The sequence below is a fragment of the Battus philenor genome, unplaced genomic scaffold (assembly GCF_028537555.1).
Source record: "Battus philenor isolate CCGP_79_NKW_IND1 unplaced genomic scaffold, ilBatPhil1.0.hap1 SCAF_26, whole genome shotgun sequence".
NCBI classification, from domain to species: domain Eukaryota; kingdom Metazoa; phylum Arthropoda; class Insecta; order Lepidoptera; family Papilionidae; genus Battus; species Battus philenor.
In genome coordinates, this window is record NW_027181689.1 from 1,852,170 (window position 1) to 1,867,569 (window position 15,400).

The following is a 15,400-nucleotide window of genomic DNA, read 5'->3' on the forward strand; positions in this document are numbered from 1 at the left end:
TAAGTGAACTGATATGAAATAAATACGTTTGTGGTTAAGAAAGGTGTGCATACAGCGACATGAATCAACTCTACTACCAATTACACCAGAATACAAAGTCAAGGGGTGTCTCAAAAGAAAGTTTAAATTTAAATGTTAAATTTTCTTAAAAGTATACCGTCTATTAAAGTCACATTTATTGATTATAAAAGTATTCTTTTTGAGTATTTTTATCGTAAAATGTTTATAAAATTTAACTGAAAATTTGACACGTGATATTAAAAAAAAACGATTGTTTTTGATTATGGAGTCTTAATAGATTAGGAAGTGTTTATAACTAGCAGCTTTATTTGAAATTGAAATGATTGAAAATACAGGATGATTCGATATTGGTATAAAATCTTTGAAATAGTCAACAAAAATCTTAACCCTTTTCTTGATAATGTATCTGTAGAGATACATCAGAATTAAAAAAAAATTGTGGCACCAATTTTGAACGCAAAGTAATCATTTGTATGTGAATGTTTAGGTAATTTTTTAATTTTCGAACGCTTGTTCAGTTTTTTTCTGTTGGCATCCTTGGGTCTTAAAAGTCAAGTGGTATGAATATTAATATAATATTAAAAAAAATATCTGCCAAGTTGAGGGTTAAAAGATTTAACACGTATCTCTAATAACTTTTGTAAGTGATCACTCTGAAATATATATTAATTTATTTTATCTGTTATCATGCGAGGCAGATAGTCAGGACAAATATTCAATGTATAGCTTATTGCTGTCAAGTTATGTATGGTACACCATAAAAAAGCAATGGTTTCAGAAATAATAAATATCGTAATTATAATACAGTAATAAAAAGCAATCTCAAAATTCAAAATACTATGTATTAAAATTAATTATTTGTTTACTTTTTGTCCATTTCAAGTTTATACTGCCAGGAGTTTTTTTAAAGGCTCCTGATATTGGGGATCTATGTTTTACCCCTTTCTTGGGAAGTACTCGTACGGAATATTTTTTAGTTTAATAATTTTTTCGGAATTTTTTTTATTTACTTCACCTATTCCAGATATCACATTATCTTCCTCTCTCTTTTATATATTTCATCACAGTTATCTTTTGCCAGGATACCTCGCTTTGCGTCGTTTCGTTTTGCGTTTTTTTCGAAGTTGCGTCGCTGCTTAATTAGTACTAATTTTCGCTGTGCGTCGTTAGATTTTCGAGGTTGCGTTGTTTTGGTTTGAATCTTTAATTTATTTTTTTGAATTTTTCTTTTTTTTTTTCCAAAAAACGCAACACTTTTGTTTCTTATTGCGCCATGCGATTAAAACTCAGGGATTTCTTTTCTAACTAAAAACAACGCAATTTGAATACAGTTTTATTTTCACTTTGTTTTGCTAATTTTATTATTTGCTATTTTGTCGAATTTGAGTTCAGTTTCAATTACGTAGTGTATTGTAATGTGTCGTGCTGTGCTTTTTTAAAAGAGAATAATAAATTTATATAAATTTTTACGTGTTGTTTCTTGTTACACAAAAGTGAAATTTTTAAATTTATTTATTGGCAGAGTTATATTATTTTTGTTTTTCAAATGTTTACTTTGTTCAATTTTCTTTTTAAAAGGTAGTATTTTCGTGACTCTGTAACCTATCTTCGATCTTTATATGGTTTGCTATAGAAAATCTTAATTCACTTTACGGCGTTTCAATTTGTGTCGTGTTATTTTGGAACATAACCACGACATATTGAGGTATTGGTGTAATGGAACATATTTCACTCATCACTTTATACAGAGTGATTAGTTATAGATGTTAAAGCTTTAAAGATCATCATCACCAATCAACCTTGAGATGGCATGTGACGAGAGTGATTGGGAGAATGACTATTTATTATTTATTTCTATTTTTAAATTTAAATTGCACTTTTTTATCTGTGAATGTTATGTTAGCTGAATAAAAGATGTCTCTACTGTTCTCGTAAATGTTCGTTCGAAAATGGAATAACTTTTACCGTTAAATATTACCGGTATTCATATAGAAGGTTGTAACATAACGCGGATATCTTGTGTAGACCTTTAAGAAACACTTTCACGCCAGAACCGGGTACGCCCGGGTGGGGGCGGCATGAGGCGTGACGACTGCATCGATCGGTCACGCCCCGCCTGCCCGGGTGAATCGATACAACCGGGTATAACCGGGCGTTTGTTTTGATTTCGTATCTCGCTGCTATACTATGAAAGCTGTAAAAATAGTCGGGGTATAGTCATAAGGCATTTTTATTATAGTGGCCATCTTGAAATTTGGGTTACGTCTTCTCAATACATTCTAGAGGAAGCGTATTTTGAATGAATATACATAAATAATATAGTTAAACTTATTTTATACCAAAACAGAATGAGAAATAAAAACAGTTTTTAAAAATTGGTTCTTTTTATTTATGACCCGACTATCACTGTTGAGTAAATGGATTTGCCGATATCGCTGGTTCAAAGTGATAGAGCGCAAAAAGCGCCTAGCCTAAAACCTCTATGGTGGCGAAGCTCAAAGGGTCCTGGAAGCGATGGATTTTATAACACAAATACATTTAAAAACCTTACCCGGTTATAATATACCTTTAGTTTTTAGACCTCCTAGATGGACTGATGGTAAGCCAAGGTCACTGGGAGTCACTATATGCAGGCAGCATAAGACCAGACGTGGTGATCTATGATCCATCGGCTTGCATGATGGACCTCCTACATATAAAGTCAAGTAAGAAAAGGACGAATATTTAGCCACTTCCGCACATGCAGTGGTAGTCGTGCAATAAAATGCACCGCCCGCCAGCCCGCTGATAAATGCGTATGCGGCAAACAATACGAATCAGACCTCCGCCACCGTTAAATCACTAAACACGTGTTTCACCCCTCCACGGGGATCTTCAGGAGTTATGTTACACCGATTAGCGCCAAACACAGAGTTTGGAGAGGTCTCCAGGACTTAAGTTCCTTTTGTGGATGGAGCCTATTGCGTCCTGAGAGGTTTTAAAAAATACGTATTAAAAACCTTACCCGGTTACATTGTACGTTTTGTCAACATGCCGCACGGGCATCGATCGCGGCCGGTCGTGCTCGGCTGCGCGCCTGCACGCCCGGTTTCACCCGGGCGCACGCTCGATACCCGGTTCACGGCCTTGCACCACGGATCATTAATTATGTGCTATTTTTGCTATATTATACAATACTAGCTGATCCCGCAAACGTTGTTTTGCAAAAAAAAATAAAGTTTTTAATTAACAAGTGTAAGATAAGGGTTGATCGTAGAGGGGTGAAAATTTAGGTTTGTATGTTTTTTTGTATGCTGTATCATAATAAAATAAAAACCAAAAAAAATGTCTAAAAAATTAAAAATAAAATTTAGGGGTGGACCACCCTTATCACTTAGGGGTATGGAAAATAGATAGTAGCCGATTCTCAGACATACTGAATACGCATGTAAAATTTGGTAAAAATCTGTCAAGCCATTTCGGAGGAGTTCAAGTTCGAACACCGTGACACGAGAATTTTATATATTAGAAATATAACTTACGTAAACTACTGTTCATATAAATATAGCTTTTGAAAATCAATACCCAATTATATTATATTTTTCATATGGAATAGTTACATGAATCAAATCAAGTTCAATAATAATGATATTGACCTTCCGCCCTTTCTCCCTTATCGGTCAATCTACTTTAAAACCCTGTGAAATTTTGATCTTTCTGACTTTAGATTGGACAACAAGTGAGGAGTCTCCAACCGTGGTAAAATTAAAGAATGAACAATTGTCAAGATCTTTAAAAAGAACTGGAGGAAGCCTGTATTAAAAAAAGATTTCATATTTCTAGCACTGAAGAGATATATGCATACTTAAATAATATACAAACAATATTTTAATAGGAGACGTAAACCCTCGATCATTCTAGATAGAAGCGTGACTTCCTTCCTCTTCTTTTTTCTCCTAATAGTGATATTAGCAAGGCAATAGTAACCAAGTAACACTAAGTAAGAAAAGGACCAATATTTAGCCACTTCCGCACATGCAGTGGCAGTCGTGCAACAAAGTGCACCGCCCGCCAGCCCGCTGATAAATGCGTATGCGGTAAATAATGCGAATTACACAACTGTCACCGCTAAACCACTCCTTGAGTGATACTTGAGTTAGAGCATGTTCGGAGGTGGCTAAATATTGGTCCTTTTCTTACTTAGGATGTACTTCCGCAAGGTAACGCCTGATTCCATTAAACAACTAACACTAGGTTCGGCCCTGTCGATCACCCTTGAGCAGGATAGTTCAGCGGGTATTATCGACGAGGTTAGTTCACCAAAGTGATCTGAGAACTGGGAGGCTATTCATTCTGGTAAAATAGTAATATATAGCGGCCGAAGACAAGGCTTCAAAGGGAGCTTGCGAGCTTCGCTACTTTAAAAGAGATCTTAGTATCAGCGCATTCTCGCCCTGCTCATATCTGCGGAATCTGCAAAAGCCATTCGGTCAGCAATGACAGTTCATTAAAAAAAAAAACAATAATGTTAGAACACTCATGAAGCACGTAAAGGCTTTATTATTACGTATTATTAATTGCAAAGTACCGTTCAAACTGACAGGATACTATCTTTTTATGTTTGACCTGTTGTACTTCTATCTATTGTGGGACAGGGACTTTGAGGCTATTTAATAATTTTTAATGTAATATTTTTATTTTCGCGCCCTTTTATCGTTCCTTCTATTATCTTTCATTCATTTATGCTCTTTCTTTCTTCATTTCGTCTTTCTTTTCCTTTCATATCCATTGTTCCTTAACTATTTCAATTTATTTGTTTTTATTCTTTATCACATTTTTTATCTATTCCAGGTATATATTTTTATATGTATTATTTTATTTACTTATTTATTTTATTGCCTATTTTTCCACTTTTATTTACAATTATTAATTTAATCTCAACTTTTGTTTCTTTTTATCACGTTTTCCGCAATCATTCTGCATAGTTTTAGGAACGGTTGGTTTTGCTTCCTTGTCGTTGATTAACGAGGCCATGGAGTCCTCGCGAACCTTAAAGGATACTATCTTAGAACAGCTGGACTTAAAACAGCTTCATTCGCAGGTCATGGTGGTGTGAACCAGCTGGGCGGTGTATTCGTGAACGGGAGGCCTTTACCAGACGTGGTGCGGCAAAGAATAGTGGAACTTGCTCATAGCGGAGTCAGACCCTGCGATATCAGCCGACAGCTTCGAGTGTCACATGGTTGCGTGTCCAAGATCCTCTCCAGGTAAGAATGTTACTTCACTAGTTATATCATCATTGTTTCAGCTATAAGATGTTCACTGCTGGACATCTTTAACTAACGTATGCCCACTATATGGGCTCCCACTATGTATATATTTTTTACTTTACGAATTTATTGGTGACTTTTGTTCATCTAAGGATCACGTCTCTCCTGAGTTATAGAGAAATCCTAAGTATATTCTTCATGGATTCTTGAGCAAATATGAGCGTGCCATTTAGATAAACAGTCTCCCGTTTTATTGCCACAACTTATAGCACGCATTCATCGAAGATATTTTTCTTAATGCACTGAGGAGTATTAGACGAGAAAAATAGGAACTATGGCAATACGTTACGTCTTGGTATTGCCATACGTAATTCATTTGTATAGATTATTAAACAAATGTTAAACAACCTATATTATTATAGAGCAAAGGTTTTTAAAAGTGACAATGAAAGTTGAGAATAAATTCCTCTAATGTATTAGGAATACTAACTACTAAAAATATAAAATAAAACGTAATAATTAAACCAAGATAGTAATTAAGAATGTTTCTAAAATATTTATCCGAAGATTTATTTGCTTTTATATCCCGTGTGCATCTTGTCGACGGTAACTAGAAGAGGCCAGTATCGTACATGTAAGAAATCTCTATGTAAAAGCAAATGTGTTCCAATTTTGAAATGTTCATAGTAAGAGCACAGTTATACGCACGCACACAAGGAGTGCGCGCGCGCCGGTTCCGCGCTGCGAGCAGGGCGCGTGCCCGCACTGCGATCTCGCGATCACACTTATGTCATTTGCTATTGTTCTCGTCTATGCGCTAGGGTTGTCACTTTTATGAAATAAATATTCATTCTTCCGAATAGACTACATACCTTGGAAATATAATCATTGATATAATGAACATTTAAATATGTATTTGTACATAGAGTAACTGCTCCCAATTCTCTCCATATACCCTTAGGTTCGAAATATCAATTCTATAGAATAACATGAAAACAAACTGAATAGTTTCTCTAATTGTGTCAATTTTACAATTTTTTCAAATTTTAAATCATCTATTTATAATATGAAAATCTATACGATTATTTAAAAGGAATATATGTCTTCTATATTATATATGTTTTCTTGATCAATCTTTCCTTCACATAAGCTTTTAATATTTTCGCAGATAAATGAAAAATTGCTAAAAGCGGATCGTATTTTTATGCATTAAATTATTATTTCTATTGAAAGGCAACATCCCAATAACTTTGAACGTACAAAATCTTTGGTAATATGAATTTACTTAATGCTTCTTCTTATTTTATAATCATTACGTTGTTTATTATTTTCGAATCCATTGATTTTTGTGTACCATTAGTTGACAGCCAATGATCTATACATTCATACTTTTAAAATTTCCACACACATTTACTATCACTATATATTAGTCTTACCCAAACTTATTGTGCAATAAGCTACCTAAGCCTTTCTAATATCCTTACGCCTCCCTGTGTAACATACAATACCCGGCGATAAATATTGCACATCGACCTTTGGAAAGAGACAATTGGCTAATTTAACTGACAAAACGTCACATTCGCAATATGGAACAGAGATAGTGCTCTACGAAGCCGAAACTAGCCGATTGTCTCTTTCTAAAAGTCGATGTGCAATATTTATTGCCGGGTACTGTACATAGTTTTTATATTAAAGCGAAATGGTTAAAAGCATGTCAAGTTCATTTTTGAATCCCCCCTGTGGTGCGTGGGCCCCACTGTGGGAAACACAGCTAGAGTGTGTACTATATTATATTTTAAAAAAACATTGATACTATTACAACCTCCCAATACAGTGTATTACGCAAGATGACACAATTCGATTCTTAATAAAATCTTTTATAAAATAACACAAAACTTTAAAATACGTCAAGTTTTATTTAAATAAAAAAATGTTAAATAAATTTATTTTTAACGATTTCGACAACCCTACGGATTTTTCTTTGCGCAAACATAATTCACATCAATGTTCTACAAATTGCTATAACAACGTTTCTTTTTTCGTTAAAACGCTCTTGTAATTGGTTTCAAAATTGCACTAAGTCATTTCAGAAAAAACTAAGGGCCGGTTTATTTATTTATTTATTTATTATTTTCGTAAAACTGTATAGAAGAAGGAATTTAATAAATAATCAGTTTAGAATTTCACTTGTAACAGAAATTTTTATTAGACAAACATGAATGTATATATTTATTAATTTTATTTCGGCACGCCAACAGTACAAAATAATATTAGGGGGACCAGAAAGTAATGTCGCATTACGTTAAATTCACACGGCTACATTTTTAACAAGCTTATTTCTAATCAATAATATATTCACCTTCGTTATCAACAACCTTTTGCCAACTAGTATACAAATCAATGCCGGAGCGGTAACAAATCAATCGGTTTTTCTGTGAAATATTTCGACAGAAACGACATTACTTTCCGGTCTAATATATATTTAGTTTTATATAACATTGCCAAGTTTTAAAAATTTGGCTACAATAGGCCAAACCATACATTAAGCTACCGTAAAAAATGAAACGGATCTAAAAAAAACAAGTTACAAATAATCACACCTATATTAAATAATAATATTGACGTTGATTTATGGGACACGTGTAATTTTCCATAAATCAACGTCAGGAGAATTCAGCGTAAATGTTGGTTTCTCGTTGTAGTTTCAATCCATAGACACATGCCTCCTGCAAGGCATATGCCTCCGCCAAAGGTATCTATGGAGCGATATACCAAAATCGCCACGCTTGGAATTGATGATCGCAGTGTGGTATTATGGTACGCAGAGTATATATATATATATGTTTATGTATATGTATATGTATATATATAAATATAAAATAACTTTGAAGTTACAAATGGGCCGAAAGGTAGACCGGTATTCGATCACAAGGTTTATCGATGTGAATACGGCAACCGCCGCACAGATATTGGCGCACAACCTGAGGATGCCAATATGGAGTAGGGATGAGGAAGTGGTCGCTTGAAATGTAATTTTTAAAAACTAGACATTGTAAGGCCGTCGTGGAAATAGATTGCAAAACGTGAGCAAAGGCACGGATGCTATAATGTCTGACGAATATGGATCCCATTAAAAAAAAACTAGTTTTGATTTCAAGAACTTTTACACTAATAAACAATCATACTGTATATAACATAACAAATCTCTAAAGTTTATATAAAGCGAGTGACACAAACACATCGGTTATTAACAAAAGAAAATAACACGAAACGAATACATTTGAATGAAATAACGACAGACGTGTGCTGCCCTTTGTCCGGTTTAAATTGAAACTGGACCCTCTAGTGATGGGACGCGAGCTGTGGGACACTCATTACGTATTTACAGTTTCTATTGCTATCATGATCTGTTGTAGCCCAGTGCTAGAAGACTAAAACTTGCGATCGTAGGTCCCGTGTTCGATTCTCGAGATACAATATTATATATAATTCACGCTTTTATATTAATATGGGATTGCCACTGCTTACATATAAGTTTCCAGAGGATGAACAGCAGTAATTTCTGCGTACTATACCATACTACGTACATCAAAAAAAACTTTGACTTAGAAAAAATATGCAATGAAATTAGGCTAGGATATACACACACACACATACACACACACACACACACACACACACACACACACACACACACACACACACACACACACACACACACACACATATATATATATATATATATATATATATATACACACATAAATAGGGACCGGATAGTAATGTCGCTTACTTATTTACATTAATTTACACAACTACATTTTAATAACATATATTCACCTTCGTTATCAACAACCTTTTGCCATTTAATATACAAATAAATGCCGTAGCTGTAAAAATCAATCGCTTTTTCTGTAAAATATGTCAACAGAAAAGACGTTACTTTCCGGTCGCCCTAATAAATAAAAATAAATATTGAAAAATACTCGAGTGAATATACTGAAGATATACTTATATATTTTACTACGGACGGTGTAAGATGTCTATACTAAAGGTGGATAGGCGGCTTTCTTAAAGTTTTCTAAAGACGCTACATGTAGGCCTATTCCGATTAGTTCTTTTGTAAATCTATGCAGGAGGTTTATGCCCAACAGTGGACGATGATATGCTACAGATAGTAGAGACTTTTATGATGATTTTGAGTTACTTTTATATAATTTTTACATACGTATCCTTAATTTAAACATTACCTTCTTAATCCAAAAACATATTCTTTTTTTGTCAAAATCTTATAGATATATCTGTACAAATTCGCCAATACCCAAATTATCCCATCACTAGTTCAACAGATAGCAGGTAATGGACGCTCCAAGTTGAAATACATTGCATCGAGTTTATATTTATTTGAGCCTTCGATCAACGGTTTCATATATGTCTGCCTATACTTATTAAACTTAGCGATCGCGATAGAGTTCGTAATAAATTACTGGCCTAATACAATAAAAATATATATTAAAAGTCATTAAAAAACATGTTATGGAATGATCACATTATTTACAAATTATAACAACAATAAACAACTGTTACGTACGAAAATATTTGTTAATTATTTATTTATTAGTTCGTCTTATTCATTTTATTTATTTATCGACTTAGAAATATTTGCAATGATCACCTGTAAACATCATGAGATAAATACTAAAAGGGTCTAATTTGAAAGAAATTGAAATCAAAATGAACTAACAGGGCATCAAATGCGTAATCATCTCAGAATAGCCTATAATGAAATCAAACGGGTTTATTGTGGTCACTTGTAAACATTTATTATTATATTTACCTTGTTAAGGTCATATAAATACAATGGATGGAGACCACAAGGTCTTATTTTAAATCTATGGGGAAGGCTCATATAAATCAGTGAATATTATTGCTGAAATATTGATAATAATGGATTGATTATTCATAGTTAAAACAGGACAACATCTATCGAGTACGCTTGTACTTAATAGGTACATGTTGAAATAGATATTCACAAATTAAAATGATTACTTGTCTACTCAATTAAAACTTTTCCGCGTATACATACAGTTGTTTTATCTTTAATTAATATAATTTTAATCAAATGTTTAACACTAAAACACATTCTGTATCAGTTGGCGGTAACATAGATCTCTGTTATAAAAATCGGTACTCTAAAATAATCCTTATACATGTTGTAATAAAGTGTAAATTCGCACGTACTTCCCAGTCGGAACGGAAGTGCCAGACGTTACGCTTTCTGCCCGCCCACTTACAGAAAAAAAAAACCGGACTAATTATTATATACGGACACAGGATTGTACTACTTTCATTTACGTTCATATATTCTTATTTTATTTATATTTATAACAGTATATGTAAAAGTAACTGGCGTGGGTAGATGTGCCCTTTGAAGTCGACGTCCATCTTCTTCTCTTCTCAAAATCTTCATCAAAAAAAGAAGTACTGAATTCTTAGCAGTTCGACGCTATGAGATTTTCGTTTTATATTTATAACTTTATTTTAAAGGCTGGATTATTTAGGCTAAATATTTTCAATAAGGCACAATGTAGATGCATAAAGCGAAAAGATATTACAAAGTTTAACGCACATAATAATAATAAAAATAATACAATTTTTTATATAGTTGTAATGGAATAGGCGTTTGTCATCTCACCTGATGGAAAGTGTAAATGAAGACGAAGGTGGTACACGCCCGTCCAAAAGAAACCTGTTCACTCTACTCTTGAAGGCTCCAGAGTTCAACTCGTCAGGAAAAATAGACCCAGGCAGTTCCAAATCTTGGCGGTTTTGCCCTGGAGAGAGAGTAAATAAAACATTTGTCTATAGCTGTCAAACATATGAAATAAAAAAATGATATACATTTTTCAATAAGAAGATACAAATGTCTTTGTACTTTTAAAAGAATTCTAAAACTTCCGAATTTTAGCACGTCTTATATTCAGCGGTAAATCATTCCACAATTGAACTTAGGTATGTAGTAATATAAAAATTTTAAATCACTGAATTTTTGGTAGGATGTACACATATTATTTGAAAGCAAATAGGCTATTCATTCACTTGTTTAAAGGTTTTACATCTAAAACTATTCATTCGGTATAATTCATTTAAAAACAAATCTTTTTCAATCCATTCAAAAGGTTATATGTAAGACCTGCCAAATGTATTTTTATCTAATACGAGTATATAAAATTCTCGTGTCACGGTGTTCGAACTTGAACTCCTCCAAAACGGCTTGACTGATTTTTACCAAATTTTACATGCGTATTCAGTATGTCTGAGAATCAGCTACTATCTATTTTCCATACCCCTAAGTGATAAGGGTGGTCCACCCCTAAGTTTTATTTTTAATTTTTTAGACAATTTTTTTGGTTTTTATTTTATTATGATACAGCATACAAAAATACATACAAACCTAAATTTTCACCCCTCTACGATCAACCCTTATCTTACATTTTTTAATTAAAAACTTTAATTTTTTTTTGCAAAACAACGTTTGCGGGATCAGCTAGTAATGTTATAATATTTACATTTAACGTCTATAAAAAGTACAATAAATTTATAATTAAATAAATAACATATAAATTATTTATACGTATAAAAACTACATCTATATATATATCTATTTATCAATCGCATCAATCCATACGGCAATTTGTCCGTGTATTGAATATCAGACATATTGGAGATCTAGATAACCCGTGCCGGGGGAGGCGGTTGTTTGATCAAGTTAACACGGCTTACGGAGGCTTATTGCGGCTTACGGTTGCTTAGAGTGGCTTTATGATGTAACCTTGTTATTCCCCCTACCGTTTCATCGCACGAATTGAACGTAATTGATTTGAAATGTACTTTTACATAATAGGTTATACAATACAATATAAAAGTTTATTTTTAATGCGTTAAGTAAATTATTGTCGATATAAATAACAATAATAATATATTTATTATTTAACACTAATCATATCAACACTTACTAGGCACTTATTTCTACCACAGCGGGTCGTATGACTCGACTTTACATTTTCTACTTGAATGTATGAAATATAGTTATTAGAACGACATACAAATTAAATTTATTATAGTTAAACAAAATAGTATATTGACCATTTCTATTCTAAACGCAAAAAAATAACTGAGTAAAAAACGGGTCATTTGACCCATTATAGTATGTTTAGTGTAAAAAATCGCCTAATATTTCATTAAGTTTAACCCCTCAACTTTACGCCAAATTTTTATTGAGTTTGTTCACTATAAATGCATTTTAAAATAAACTGTTCTATTTTTGAAAAAAAAAAATAACAACACAGAGTTTGTTGTTAGTTGTTCTCTTGACGTTTTACGAATTTATAAAAATAATTTTGTATACAATTAATTTTATGTCATATCAAATATTCGCAGTTATGAAATAGATCTTAGAATAATAGTGTTGTGTGAGTAATATTTCACTTGTACAAACAATTCAATTTATGAGTAGTCAGTTCAATAGAGTGGCTTTTGTAAAGAGAATCAAGGGACTCAAATCAGATCAAAAAAATCGAAGTAGTGAATCCGTATTATATAACATTTAATATAAATTTTATATAAACATGCAATGTTCAAGTTTTTTAAGACATAAAATTAAAAACGAGGAGATTTATATATATAAGGAAGAAACCGACATAGACCTTTCTATAGGAAAGTTGAAATTTTAAGATTAGGCCACATAGGCTGCTAGAGTTTTAAGGTGGACATGGAAACCAGATAAAGTGGAGACCACAGACTTGCAGGCACACAATCATTTTCGCGCGTTCTAATTCAAATATCGAACGTTGATTTGAATTCGAACGTCATCAGTGTTGAGGTCGCTACCGTCGCGTATGGTCGTGTAAATTGTAAATACTCTTTGTATATGTTAATACACTTTTTTTGATTACTCTTGGATATAATCTTCCTCACCTCCTCAGAGGTAACTCTCTTTGTTTCGCTAATTACGTGTATTTCACTGAGAGAAGACGAAATTAAATAAAAGGCGGCATCTTTTCTTAAAATATATATTTAATTTGATTATATAAGATGACACCACATCATAAAGGTTAGAAAGAGTTAGAACATATACTTTAAGGACATCGTTCCGTACCACAAATATTTAAAGATTGAAAAGTACTGTGAAATATAAATGAAAAAACATTTTAATCTAGTAAATCAATGTTTTAAAGGACTCGAAAATTCGCATTAAGGCAACCCTAAAAAACATATACGGGCCCCTCCGCGGGCCGACATTACGATAATGTCAGGCTCTCCCCACGGACCCCTAAACATGAGCGCCCTTGTTCGCGATACAAGTATCGTCGCGTACAAATGTTATTCGCTACGTTTATTTTTAATATTTATTATGAGTTACCATACATATATACCAAACTACATTCATTAGTACTAGTTTTTAAATTGTATTAGGCCTCGTTTACCTCCCTGTGTCATCTTGTCATTCCAATTCATAACTCTACGTAGAAGCGATAAAGAGTGAATAATATAAAACGTGTCTCCTTAACAAAAAAATATTTTAAATTTAATTGATAACACTTGTGTAAGCGACTGCCCCTTTCACCCACTGATTCAGGGTGCGATCACACTTACTTACTTAATTGACTTATCTCGATGGCATTTGTGAATAAATTCGGCAAACAGTGTGCTCCCGCCCTAACACGCCAAATAACTTAAGTGCGGTCCGGTGCAATTACTGTCTGTATCTGCGTAATCTCGTTTGCGTTTCGGTTTGCGCACTTAGCGATCGTTGGCGGTGTCTATGATACGACCTTTTTTCTTTGATTGTTTGATTGTTACTCTCCGATAAAAAAGATTTATTTACTGAAATAATAAATTCTATTTTACATTTCAATAGTTTTTATATACTCATATTTTTATTAACTATTTTAAACATTAATAAGAATAATTGCGCAATGGTATCCCAACGGCAGAGGGTGAGAATTGTGATCGTTGATCACAGGCTCGATTCCCGGGATAGTCTTAAATAATTCACACTGCGTACTATTCACAAAGAAGATTTCAGAAGTTGGACAGCACAACTCTGCGTACCATAATACCACACTGTGATCGCCAACCTGCCTGCCAAGCGTGGCGATAACAGTATATCCAGACATAGATATACGCTCAAACAACGAATTTCAATGTATCGAATGTATCGAAAGAAAATTTGTAGTTATAGAGCAAATAAAAAAATGAATGTACTTATTTATTAAGCTTACAATACTCATACATATATATATATATATATATGTACATATATATATATATTTATATACATGTAGACTCTTTCTTTCTTCAATTTAATACTGTATTGTCATCTTCATCACGTTACAGTCTTAATTGACTACTAAACATAAACCTTTTTCGTAGATGTCCAAAAAGAACTGTTTGGAACAACCTGTATTTAAGTTTTTCAAAGACCTTAGCAAACCATCTGTTTACCCTGGACCTCCTATGGTTAGTTTGCCAGTCTGTAACCTTCAGAATACTAAGTCTCCAGGAGCCATCTCTTCTGCATACTATGTAGCTTCCTCACCACCACTACAAATTGGTAACCCGCTGGACTATTACTATTACCCGACCACATTACTTTATCTACCGATTTCCTTACTCCTCCTTCCATCTCGTAGAGAAAAACATAGCGAAGCCTTCTCCATAGTTTTTTGATTTATATAAGCCCGTCAAGATCCGAAGAGATAGATCACGTTCCGGTGTTGAAGTTCATGACCAATAACACGTATTTCTCTTTGCGTCTATACTTATTATATTAGGGGTACCGGAAAGTAACGTCGCTATCTTAAGTTAAATTCACAAGACTACATTTTTAACAAGTTTTTATTTCTAATCAACAATATACACTTTAGTTATCAACAACCTTTTGCCATCTATTATACAAATCAATATCGGAGTGGTAAAAATCAATCGGTTTTTCTACAAAATATGTCGACAGAAACGACATTACTTTCCGGCCCACCTAATAATGAATGTAAATATACATATCACTACCCAAGTAACTTTACTAATAAGTGTTAATATATATAAAGATAAAGATAAAATTCATTTAT

The 15,400-nt window shown here is 33.1% G+C and overlaps 1 protein-coding gene across 1 annotated transcript in view; it reads left to right on the plus strand.

Annotated features, from left to right (window-relative positions):
- sv (shaven) overlaps nt 1-15,400 on the plus strand; it is a 94,973-nt gene that overhangs the window by 44,101 nt on the left and 35,472 nt on the right. The window contains exon 3 of the mRNA XM_068768506.1: nt 5,102-5,267. Coding sequence (XP_068624607.1) covers nt 5,102-5,267 — 166 coding nt within the window. The remainder of the gene's footprint in view (nt 1-5,101; nt 5,268-15,400) is intronic.